The sequence below is a fragment of the Dasypus novemcinctus genome, chromosome 13, assembly GCF_030445035.2.
Source record: "Dasypus novemcinctus isolate mDasNov1 chromosome 13, mDasNov1.1.hap2, whole genome shotgun sequence".
Classification (NCBI taxonomy): Eukaryota; Metazoa; Chordata; class Mammalia; order Cingulata; family Dasypodidae; genus Dasypus; species Dasypus novemcinctus.
The window spans coordinates 97,888,807-97,902,191 of NC_080685.1; the positions used below are offsets into that span (position 1 = coordinate 97,888,807).

General features: G+C 40.4%; 1 protein-coding gene and 1 pseudogene across 5 annotated transcripts in view; both read right to left on the minus strand.

The window, feature by feature from the left end:
* The window catches only part of INTS7 (integrator complex subunit 7), a 114,512-nt gene that overhangs the window by 14,134 nt on the left and 86,993 nt on the right, over window positions 1-13,385 (minus strand). For all 5 annotated transcript variants that reach the window (XM_071207714.1, XM_004480998.4, XM_058275172.2 and 2 more), the window contains one exon: window positions 7,073-7,205. In XM_071207714.1, the coding sequence (XP_071063815.1) occupies window positions 7,073-7,205 (133 nt within the window). The remainder of the gene's footprint in view (window positions 1-7,072; window positions 7,206-13,385) is intronic.
* LOC139436355 (FMR1-interacting protein NUFIP1 pseudogene) lies at window positions 10,510-12,343 on the minus strand (annotated as a pseudogene).

Genomic DNA, 13,385 nt, shown 5'->3' on the forward strand with positions numbered 1-13,385 from the left:
TCATAAATATTTATACACCTAACCTGGTACCCAAAATACATGAGGCAAAATCTGGCAAAACTGAAGGGGGACATAGACATCTCTACAATAATCATTGGAGACTTCAACACTCACTTCATTAGACAGAACAACTAGACAGAAGATCACCAAGGAAGTAGAGAACCTGAACAGTACTATAAATGAGCCAGACCTAACAGACACATACAGAATGTTGCATCCCAAATCAGCGGGTTTTATATTCTTCTCCAGTGATCATGGATGTTTCTCCAGGATAGCCCACATGTTGGGTCACAAAACCATTCTCAAAAAATATGAAATGACCGAAATTATACAAAGGGCCTTCTCCAGTCATAATGGAATGAAGCTGGAAATAAAAAATAGATGGGGAAGGGAAAAATTCAGACATATGTGGAGGCTAAACAACACACTCCTAAACAATCAGGGGGTCAAAGAATAAATTGGACGAGAAAGTAGTAAATATCTCGAGATTAATGAAAATGGGAATACAACTGATCAAAACTTATGGGATACAGCAAAGGCAGTGGTGGGAGGAAAATTTATGTCCTAAAAGCCCATATTAAAAAAAAGAAAGCACTAAAAATCAAAGACCTAGCTGAACACCTGGAGAAACTAGAAAAACAACAGCAAACTAATCCCAAAGCAAGCAGAAGGAAATAAATAATAAAGATTAAAGCAGAAATAAATGAAATTGAGGGAAAAAAATAGAGAAAATCAACAAAACCAAAAGCTGATTCTTCGTGAAGAGCAATAAAATTGACCTTCTAACCTCCAAAGAAAAAATGAGAGAAGTTGCAAATAAAATCAGAAATGAAACGAGGGATATTATGACTGATCCCACAAAAATAAAAAGGATCATAAAAGGATATTATGAGAAAGGGTATGCCAACAAATCAGACATCCTCAAAGCAATTGGACATATTCCTAGAAATGCACAAACAACCTACATTGATACTACAAGAAATACAGGAATTCAACAAACCAGTCATATTTAAAGAGGTTGAAGCAATCATTAAAAATCTCCTACCAATATAAGCCCCCTCTCAGTTAGAGGCAATGTGGGCATCACCATTCCAAAATCCTCAAGACTGGGGAGTGAACAATGGACTAAAGTAGACTTACTATAATTCTACTATAGACTTATTGTTATTCTAGCAATAAAAGAAATTTTATCATTGATGTGGAGGCAGTAGCCACTGGAGGTTCTAAGGGGAGGGAGAAGGAAAAATAGGTGTAATACGGGGGCATTTTGGGGACATTGGAGTTGTCCTGCATGATGTTGCAATGATGGATACAAGCGATTACATATTTTGTCATAACTTACAAAATTGCATGGGACAGAGCATAAATTATAATGTAAGCTATAATCTGCAGTTAGTGTTCATCAATTGTAACAAATGTACCACACTAATGAAGGATACTGTTAATGTGTGAAAGTGTGGGAGGCAGAGGGAGTTGGGCATATGGGAATCCTCTATATTTTTATGTAATATTTATGTAATCTAAAGTTTCTTTAAAAAAAAACAAAAAACAATACAAAGCTATGATGGTCAAAGCAGAATGGTACTGGCAAAAGGACAGATATTAATCAAATTTGTATTGACAATCTGAAAAATCTCTGATGACATGCTTGCAAATATATTTTTTCATGAGCTGGTACTTAAAATACAGCATAATTAATTAAAATGCATTTTCTTTTAACTACGGGAAAAAAAATCTCCCAAAAAGGTAAGTCCAGGACCAGCTCTGATGGCTTCACAGGTGAATTCTACCAAGCATTTTGAGATGAATTAACATCAATTCTGTTTAAACACTTCCAAAAAATTGAACTCAGCGCTCACTCCCCACCCCCTTGGGGGGCTGATAAAATAGACTCTCACTTGGAAGTAGATACACAGAGAAGATACATAGAGGATCCTGTGGACCCGAGAAGTGAGATGAGCTCAGAAAGAAACAAGGCCAGGGAGAGAGACGAGCCTTATGCCAGCCTACCTGAGACTGGAAGAAGCTGGGACCATGGAGCCTTAAGAGGAAGGAGGAAGGTGTCAACATGTGGCCAATGACTTTGGGTGAGAAAGTACCTCTTATGATACCTTGGGTTGGACTCTTTAGGGCCTTGTGACTGTAAGCTTTTACCCCAAATAAACACCCTTTATAAAAGCCAAGAGAGTACAGGTACTTTGCTTCAGCACCCTTTTGGCTGACTAATATACCACATTAATAAATTGAAGGAAAAAACCACATGAGCATCTCTATCAATGCAGAAAAGGCATTCAAGAAAATTCAGCATCTTTTCTTGATAAGAACACTTTGAAAGATAAAGGAATAGAAGAAAAGTACCTCAATATGATAAAGAGTGTATATGAAAAACCCACAGCCAACATCGCGCTCAATGGGGAAAGGCTGAAAGCTTTCCCTCTAAGATCAGGGACAAGTCAAGGACGCCCACTGTCACCACTGCTATTCAACACTGTACTACACGTTCTAGCTAGAGCAATAAGACAAGAAAGAAAACAGGCATCCAAATAGGAAAAGAGGAAGAAAAACTCTCACTGTTTGCAGATGACATGCTCCTCTATTTAGAAAATTCTGAAATGTCTACAACAAAGCTAGGTGAGCTAATAAAGGAGTGCCAGCAAAGTGGCAGGATACAAGATGAACACACAAAAATCAGGTATGTTTCTGTACACCAGTACTGAACAATTCGAGGAGGAAATCAGGAAATATATTACAATAGCAACAAAAAGGCTCAAATACCCAGGAATCAATTTAACCAAAGACGTACAGGACCTATATTCAGCCAACTACAACACTGCTAAAAGATATCAAAGAGAACCTAAACGAAGGAGAAACATCCCAAGTTCATGGACTGGAAGACTAAATATTGTGAAGATGTTAATCCTACCCAAACTGATTATAGATTCAATGCAATACTGTTCAAAATTTCAAAAGCCTATTTATAGATAAAGAAAAGGCAATTACCAAATTTATTTGGAAGGGAAAGGGCACCCAAATAGCGAAAACCATCCTAACAAAGAAGAGTGATGTGACATTGGAATTGTCCTGCATGACCCTGAAACATTACAAAACGACATAGGTCAAAACAGCATGGTACTGGCATAAAGATAGACATAATGAGCATCAGAATAGGATTGAGTCCAGAAATAGAAATAGGCCTCATCTCTACAGCCAAGTGATTTCTGATAAACCTACCAAGTCCCCATTATTGGGAAGAACAGTCTCTTCAATCAATGTTACTGGGAGAACTGGATATCTATAACCAAAATAAGTGAGATATCTATCTCACTCCCTGTACAAGAATCAACTCAAAATGGATCAAAGATCTAAATATAAAAGCCAGCACCATAAAACTAGAGAGTGGATGTGGCTCAAGCAGTTGAGCGCTTGTTTCCCACATGGGAGGTCCTGGGTTCAGTTCCCAGTGCCTCCTAAAAACAAACAAAAAACAACAAGCAAACAAATGAAAAAACCAACTCAGGGGACTGAGATGGCTCAGTGGTTGAGTGCCAGCTTTTCACTTATGAGACCCTGGGTTCAATCCCTGATACCTCAATAAGAAGAAAAAGAAAAAAACAAAACTAATTCAAAATTAAAACAAAACAAAACAAAACCTACCAGAAAAAAGTGTAGGAAAACATCTTTAAGATGTTGTGGTAGGTGGTAGCTTTCTTGGACCTTACAACCAAAGCATGAACAACAAAAATAAAAATAGATAAATGGGACCTCCTCAAAATGAAATGCTTCTGTACCTCAAAGGACTTTGTGAAGAGGGTTAACAGGCAGCCTACTCAAAGGGAGAAAATATTTGGAACTCACACATCTGATAAGGGTTTTAATCCATGATATATAAAGAGATGTTACAACTCAACAATAAAAAGACAAAGAACCCGATTAAAAAAAATGGGCAAAAGACTTGAATAGACATTTGTCCAAATAAGAAATACAAATAGCAAAAAGACACATGAAAAAATGTTCAACATCACTTGTGATTAGGGAAATGCAAATCAAAGCTACAGTCAGGGAAACGGACTTTGGCCCAGTGGTTAGGGCATCCGTCTACCATATGGGAGGTCCGCGGTTCAAGCCCCAGGCCTCCTTGACCCGTGTGGAACTGGCCACGTGCAGTGCTGATGCACGCAAGGAGTGCCTTGCCACGCAAGGGTGTCCCCCGCGTGGGGGAGTCCCACACGCAAGGAGTGCGCCCGTGAGGAAAGCCGCCCAGCGTGAAAAGAAAGAGCAGCCTGCCCAGGAATGGCGCCGCCCACACTTCCTGTGCCGCTGACGACAACAGAAGCGGACAAAGAAAAAAGACGCAGCAAATAGACACCAAGAACAGACAACCAGGGGAGGGGGGGAAATTAAATAAATAAATAAATCTTTAAAAAAAAAAAAAAAAAAGCTACAGTCAGATATTAGACTACAGACACCTTACAGGAAGACTCTGTGTTTTTGTCATTTTTCTGTTCCTAAGAGTCAATAAATACTTGTACTGAATTTGGTGCTTCAAAGGTATCAAATTTATGAAATACAATTTGGATAGGGAGAAAAAAGGGAATTGACATTTATTAACCACTTCTTATGTGCCAGGCACTGTGCTAGGCAATACACATCATTTCATTTTCACTTCACGGTTAACTCTGTGAAGCGGGTATTACTTTAATTTCATAGAAAGGGATGTAATTTGTTTAAAGTCACAGAATGCTGAAAGGCAGAGCCAGAATTTGAACCTGGTTCTGAATGAATGTAGGGTTCTTTTCTCTGTACTGTGTCTCTGTGGGGCAGAAATTTAGTTCTTTCTACATCAGTATCAATTCAACTAATAAGGATTGACAATTTTATATAATAAGCAGTATGTCAAGGAGCGTACCCTTCCATAATTCTAACCTGACTTTCTAACATATAATGCCAATTTATTTTCAAAACCTTGATAAAGGGTAAGAATACAAAATGAAGAAGAGCAGAAGCCAGTCGAGTGCTACAGGGAATACAAATATCAAACCTGTGGGTAGGGAAGAGAAATTCTCCAGTGTATAAAGTTCAAAGGAGGAGGCGGACTTGGCCCAGTGGTTAGGGCGTCCGTCTACCATATGGGAGATCCACGGCTCGGGCCTCCTTGACCCGTGTGGAGCTGGCCCATGCGCAGTGCTCATGCGCGCAAGGAGTGCCCTGCCATGCAGGGGTGTCCCCCGCGTAGGGGAGCCCCAGACGCAAGGAGAGCCACTCAGCGCGAAAGAAAGTGCAACCTGCCCAGGAATGGTGCCGCACACAAGGAGAGCTGATGCAGCAAGATGATGCAACAAAAAGAGACACAGATTCCTGTGCCGCTGAGAACAACAGAAGCGGACAAAGACGCAGCAAAATAGACACAGAGAACAGACAACCAGGGTGGGGGGGGGCGGAGGGGAGAGAAATAAATAAATAAATCTTTAAAAAAAAAAAAAGTTCAAAGGAGACTGGTAAATGGCCAGACAGGAAGGAGAAAGTCTGGGTACGAGTGTGTCAGTCTGTCCTGTGACCAGAAATTCAGGGTAGAAGATTTTATAGAGGGAGTGCTCAATAGCATCAAAGGTAGCAGAGCTCCAGTAGGCTAAAGGCTGGAAAGTCTATCAAAAAACATTAATGTCATCACTTGGCAGGAACTGATTTACTGTCAGTCAGACAACAAACTTAGTTCTTTCTGTTCCAATTGGCCGGTGGTTCTTTTTTTTTTTTTTTAAAGATTTATTTATTTATTTCTCGCCCTTCCCGCCCCCCCACCGTCCTGGTTGTCTGTTCGGTGTCTATTTGCTGCGTGTTCTTTATCCGCTTCTGTTGTTGTCAGAGGCACGGGAATCTGTGTTTCTTTTTGTTGCGTCATCTTGTTGTGTCAGCTCTCCGTGTGTGCGGTGCCATTCCTGGGCAGGCTGCACTTTCTTTCGCGCTGGGAGGCTCTCCTTATGGGGCGCACTCCTTGCGCGTGGGGCTCCCCTACGCGGGGGACACCCCTGCGTGGCAGGGCACTCCTTGCATGCATCAGCACTGCGCATGGGCCAGCTCCACACGGGTCAAGGAGGCCCGGGGTTTGAACCGCGGACCTCCCATGTGGTAGACGGACGCCCTAACCACTGGGCCAAGCCCGCTTCCCCCAGTGGTTCTTAATCCCTGTGGCATGACAAAATCACCTGGGAGCTTTTAGAAACACTAATTCCTGGGTGTAGTAAGTTTAACTATATATCAATTCGCACATGTTCTTAATCTCAATCCATGACCCTGTGTGTGTGAACCCATTATAAATAGGGCCTTTTAAAGATATTACTTTCAGTTGAGGTGAGGTGAAATGAAGAAGGGTGGGTCCTAATCAGATTACTGTAAGCTTTATAAAGAGAAAACCATGAGGAGGAGCCAGACACCAAAGTCAGTGGAACCCAGAAGAGAAGAGAGGACATTATCTTGTGGTTTGGGGCAGAATACAAGCCAAGGAACCCCAAGAATTGCCAAGAGTCAGGACCAGAACTTTACAGACTTTGGGGAGAAAGCATCGCCTTTGCTGATGCCTGTTTCTGGACTTCTAGCCTCAAAACTGTAAGCCAATAAATTTCTATTATTTAAGCCAAACCATTGTGTACTATGTCACAGCACCCTGACAAGCTAAGACGCTGGGCCTCAACTTGTCATTCCAAGTGGTGTGCCTGGATATTGATGTATTTTTTAAAAGCTCTCAAAGGGATTCTAAAGTGTAGCCAGAGCTGAGAACCATGACAAGTTTGAGTAAATTGTTATAAAAAAAAAAAAGTTTTATTTGCATTCTGGTAGGGCAGAGTTTACTTGTTAATACGACTATGTGGCAGCCAGAGATGTGCTAAGTCCTTTATATGGATAATTTCATTTAATCCTCACAATGTGATAAGGTAGGTATTATATTAACCCTGTTTTATAGATGAGGAAACAGGCAAAGAAAGTTTAACTTGCTGAAGTTACATAGTAAATGCCAGAGTTGCATAAATACCCACTTTCACATAACTAAAAAAAAATCAATAAAACCAATGTCACTTGCCATATAAGAAACAGGAGTGTATTTCCGATTGAGTGATTCCACCTCCTCCAACACATGATTATATACAGACATCATTCTTCTCTCATATTCACTATCACCATGGGCTGCTCCAGTGGATCCATATTCCTGAAAACTGAAGACAAAATCAGTATCAATTAATCAACCAAAACAGTAACTATTTTAAAGCCTAAATGTGTGAAGTACTTTCCACTCATTCTCATTTAATCTTTAAAATAATGAAGTAGGCACTGTTATTTCTGTATTACACATGAGGAAACTGAGGCTTGCAGAGGTTAAGTAACTTGCCTATAATCACATAACAATAACTGGCAAGCCAAAATTCAAACCCAGGTCTGACTCCGAATTATAAATCTTAATCACTCTTGTTGTTGGTAAAAAAAGCATTTAGGACTTATTCCCTGCCATGGGGTAAGAGACCTGAGACATTTGAAAAGGTAACTATAAATAAAATATATACATGGTAAAATCAGAATATGGAAAGGGCTACGGGATGTCACAGATGAGGTCAGTTGAACAAGTAGCATGAATATGTTTTGGAGAAATGCAAAGTATGGAGGGAATTCATGGCTGGGGAAACCACATGAATCTAAAGCATGGAGATGAAATGGACAGGCGTGTTCAAGGGAGCTTATATATAGCAAGCATGCTGGGAAAGAATTTGAGATAAAGTTTTACTGAGCTTGCTTCCTTTTTCTTCTACTTGTTGCCTCAAACCCAAAAATATTTCTAAGAATGTTTTGAAGTCAGAAAAGAAGGTATACACTTGTATTCTAATTAAAATTTAAGAGGACTATTTGAAAGTGAAATACAGATCATTTCAGTTAACTAGGCTGGGTATAAAACTATTCTTACTATTCCCTTATCACCCTTTTATTGCCTATTATGTGCATGGCGCTGTAGCTAGTACTTTATACAGGTTATTTCACTTAGCAAGGTACTTCACTCTAGGAGATAAGCATCATTATCTATCTGCAGTTTATACATGAGACCCCCTACAGCTCAGTGAGATAAAACAAGCAGCACATATTCATCCAACTAGGAGCCTGGCTCCAAAGCTCTGGTTCCCTGCTCAGACTATCTATATCTTAAGTTCCACTAAGGCAAAAACTGAATCTCATTTATATGATGGACTTTAAGAAAACTACACTACACAAATAAAACATAACGAAGTTGAAAGTGTTTTTACAAAGTGCTTGTGTAATAAAAGGAGCTAAATACCCTTCTACAAAAGGTGTATTATTTACTTTAAAAATAAAGTTTATTGAGATATACAAAAATGCACCCATTTAAAGAACTCTTCCTAGTTAATCCCCAACTCTGGCCTCAGGCAATGACCAGCCTGCTTTCTATCACTATAAATGAGACTTACATTCCCTAGTATTTCATGTAAACAGAGTCATACAGTATGTATGTAGTCTTTTGTGTCTGGCTTGCTTCACTTAGTATAATTTTTTTGAGTCATCCATGCAATTTCCATGTATTAATAGGTCATTCATCTTTACTGCTGTATAGTATGCCACTGTATAAATATAGTAAAAGTTGTTTATCCATTTGCCTGTTGAGGGACACTGAGATTTTTCAGTTTTTGGTTATTATGAATAAAACTGCTATGAATGCTTGTGTATAAATAATTCTGTACAGAAATGTTTTCATTTCTTGTGGGTAAATAATTAGGAGTTGCTGGTCATATGAAACTGTATGTATCCCTTTATAAGAAAATGTCAGCTTCCCCAAGTGGCTGAATCAGTTTCATTCCCAACAATGTACAAATCCCAGCAGCTCCACATCCTCTCCAATACTTCGTAATGAAGAGCTTGTTAATTTTAGCTGTTCTAGTGGGTATTTCGAGGTAGCCAATTGTGATTTTAATTTGCAGTTCTCTGATGACTAACGATGTTAAGCATCTTTCCATGTGCTAATTGGACAGTGGCATATCTACTTATTTTAAGCGTTCAAATCTTGTGTCAATTTTTAAAAAAAATCAAGTTATCCTGAGTTTAATGTGGTCTTTATATATTGATATGTGCTTTGATAGAACGTTTTCAGAATATTTTTTCTGTGAGAAGTCTTTTAATTTTCTTAGTGGCATATTTCAAAGAGCAGATGTTCAAAATTTAAATTCAATTTAGTAATTTTTTCTTTTATGGTAACTACTCCCTGTATCCTAAAAAATCCTTGCCTTCTTAAAGATCACAAAGATTTTTTCTAATGTAGTTTTCTAGAAAGTTTGGGGTTTTACAATTTACATTTTGATCAATGATCCGTTTGTAATTATTTTTAAAAAACAACCAATTATGTTTTTATTTGCATAGATTCAAAGGAAGGACTTAAAAACCCAACATCACATTTTAGGCAGGCTTATAATCTAATTACTAACCAGTTTACTTTTTTTTTTTAAAGTTTTCCTCCACTAATTTTAAGATGGTACTTTTCACATGCTTCAGTTATGTGTACTGAAATATCAGACACCTACATATCTTCAGCTTTCATAGCATTAGTATTCAGCCCAAAAAAGTCTTTATTTTTAAAAATATTTTAATTTTTTTATTTTTACCACCCCCCACCCCCAACATCTCCCTTGCCTGCTCATCTTTTTTAGGAGGCACGGGAGAACCAAACCCAGGACTTCCCATGTGAAAGGCGAGTGCCCAACCACTTGAGCCACTTTTGCTCCCAGCTGGTTGTGGCGTTTTCTTTAGGAGGCACAGGGAACTGAACCTGGGACCTCTCATGTGGGAGGCAGGCACCAAATTGCTTGAGCAACATCCACTCTCCCCAAGTCTTTTTTTTTAAAGATTTATTTATTCATTTAATCCCCCCTCCCCCCCGGTTGTCTGTTCTCTGTGTCTGTTTGCTGCGTCTTGTTTCTTTGTCCGCTTCTGTTGTTGTCAGCGGCACGGGAAGTGTGGGCAGCGCCATTCCTGTGCAGGCTGCACTTTCCTTCTTGCTGGGCGGCTCTCCTTACGGGTGCACTCCTTGCGCGTGGGGCTCCCCTACGCGGGGGACACCCCTGCGTGGCAGGGCACTCCTTGTGCGCATTAGCGCTGCGCATGGGCCAGCTCCACACGGGTCAAGGAGGCCTGGGGTTTGAACCGTGGACCTCCCATGTGGTAGACGGACGCCCTAACCACTGGGCCAAGTCCGTTTCCCTCCCCAAGTCTTTTTGATGATGTACTGAACACACTGCAAATTCACATTTCTTTCATGTTGAATGAAGATAAAAACATTTCCAGGAGACATGGATGGTGTATTCTTGGTTCAAATCATGTTTTGATAGTTGCGATCATCTTTTTTCGGCCTACAGTTTATCCTTATAAAACTTTTCTTTGGCCACCCAGCGTGAAAAGAAAAGAGCAGCCTGCCCAGGAATGGCGCCGCCCACACTTCCTGTGCCGCTGAGACAACAGAAGCGGACAAAGAAACAAGACGCAGCAAATAGACACAGAAAACAGACAACCGGGGGAGGGGGGATTAAATGAATAAATAAATCTTTAAAAACAAAAACAAAAACAAAAAAAACTTTTCTTTGGGCTCTCAGGCTTGGCTTCTAAGACATTTTTAACAGTTGCTTTAACTATTTGATGTACGAGCATTGCTAAGAAGAATTTGATTTTCTGCCAGAACATCGGCTTTGGTCTTGATGGGAGCTACTCCTGGCTCATTTTTTCAACCCTGAAAGATTCCATAGCTCTCATCAGTAAGCACAGGGTTGGTGTCACTTTCCTAGGTATGACAGTGCTTTGTGGTTTCTTGTCATCAGACTCAGAATCACTGTTTGCCAAAATACCATGGGGATCTGCATATGCCTGAGGTAGACCTTCAAGTTCTGAAACACACACACGATTTGCTTGATCTGATAGTTGTTTTATGAGCAGCACCATCATTTTTCCATTTGTGTTGTCTGACAAGACTTCTGATCTTTGCCATCTGTGAATGCCTGGACATCCTCTTCACCTTGTCATACTGTGTTGACAATACTGCTCCTCTTTTCAAGTTTTGGCGTTTTTATCCTTTCAGAATTAGCCATAGTTGGGTAGTTTTTTGTTCTTTCTTCCCTACATCGTGTGAACTCTTCTGGAGTATCTAACTTGATCGTCAACCCAGAGTGTAGCTATTTCTCCAGTGGAACTGGACAATCTTCTCATGTGCACTAAAACAGCAATTTATGTCAGGACATATTGTATATTCAGACATGTATTTATAATACTTTTCTTGATTTTTAAAGCCATGATCACAGGTATCACAAAAATAGTAAAAAACTGGTTTCTTCTTTTTCTTTTCTATTGGGAGGGAAGTAGAAATCAGTGGAGTTTGTACTGTATTTTCTTGGATAATAAGAATGTTTTGTGTGAGGGCTGCTGGACTTGTGACACTGACGAAATGTTTCAGGAGACTGTCTCCAGTACCAAGATGTCGAAGCCTGGAAACTCCCAGACAGCTGGACGTTGAGAGGAAGCTGGGAATCAAGAGGCGACTGGGCATTGAAAGGACTGTGCCCTGGGAAAAAGCTGGGTGTTGAAGAGAGACAGCACCTCGGGGAGAGGCTGGGTGATGAGGTGGGTGCATGTGTACCCGAGGAAGGTCCTAACCTCACTGCGGGAGGTGACAACGAAGGCGGCAGTGGCGGGATGGTGCAGAGGACCCAGTTGTCCCGCAGTGGGGCAGTGCTGTTTAGCAGCAACAAAGTGGGGTTCAGTTTGGGGGATGGAAACCACCCTGGTCAGAAAACTCACAAATTTGTAGTTAATTTCTGTGAATGTTATCTACCTCATAACAACATCGCAGGATTATCAAGAAAATGTATTTTGTAATGCTCATCCATTATGCTGTTCTATGCTAGCTTTTTATTTACTATTTCATGGTTCCTTTGCACATAATCTTTATTTGTACTGCCTATAAAATTAAGAGAATGACTGCTAGCCATGTCAGAACAACTAATATTAGATTTTCCTCTTGCTGTAAACAACTGGAAAACTGGATAAAACATATGAATCAATTCTTTCAGACACTGGAGAATAGGAAGCACAGGAATGTAAGTCCCGAGAAGGGACACAAATGAGGTAAGCCCTACAGTAGTCCCTATTTTCTATCTGGAGGCATTTTATAAACTCCTGCTCACAGAGGAACCCAAGCACAACATGGTGATCTTGCTCAGTTGAAGATATGAAGATCAAGATTCAGAGAACCTGAGGAAGCTGGAATTTGTGGGTAAGGGTACAAGAGAGTGAGGAAGGAAGCACTGTCATTCATGGTAAAAGCTTTCTTTCCCAATTATTCATTGCTATAAGGGACAGAGGCTAAGGGAATAGATTTTGGGGATGGGGGTGAATGGAGAAGAATAGAAAAACATGGAAGAGGATGTGTGTATGACATGTCCTGCTGACAATGTGCCTATCTTTTTGGTAAAGAGTCAATCAGGGAAAACATTAAGTATGTCAACCAATAGTACAACACTTGTATGTTGAAGAAGTAAAGTGAGTATGGCATGATCAAAGATGGCATGAGCCTGTTTTATCAATTTATTAAGAAAAATTCTGTGGAAAACATGGGGGTTTAAGGACATTTCGAAACTTAAAAAGGAGGTATTTGGCTTATAGAAAAAGAATAGTCTATGTCCAAGGGGAAAACAAACATAGATGTGAATAGGATAAATGGATAAAAATCAGTAAAATTTAGTCTGTCATAAAAATATTAAAATAAATCCAAAGAGTAAAGAAAAAATTTAAAAAGCCAAGTAGCCTGGTCTGAGGGTAGCTACCACTATCAAACAGAAGGTAAGTATCTTGGCTTTGCCCTTTTTGAAAAGTGACAGTAAGTAAGTGCATTAGCAGAGAGAAATTTAAACTGCTTTGTTGACTATACTTTCCTTAACGAAGCTAAGCTTAGAATCACAGGTTTGAGAAATGGATGTGGCTCAACCAATTGGGCTCCAGTCTACCATATAGGAGGTCCAGGATTTGATGCCCAGGGTCTCCTGGTGAGGGCAAACTGGCCCACGTGAAGTGCTGGCCCGGCGCAGGAGTGCTGCCCTGCGTGGAAATGTTGCCCAGTGCGGGAAAGCTGCCCTGCGTGGGAGTGCCAGCCAACTCGGAGAGATGGCTCAGCAAGATGACACAACAAGAGACACAGAGGATGGGAAGCGGACATGGCTCAACTGATAGAGCATCTGCCTACCATATGGAGGGTCCAGGGTTCGATCCGCAGGGCCTCCTGACCCATATGGTGCACTGGCCCATGTGCAGTGCTGATGCACGTAAGGCGTGCCTTGCCACTCAGGGGTGTCCCTGCATAG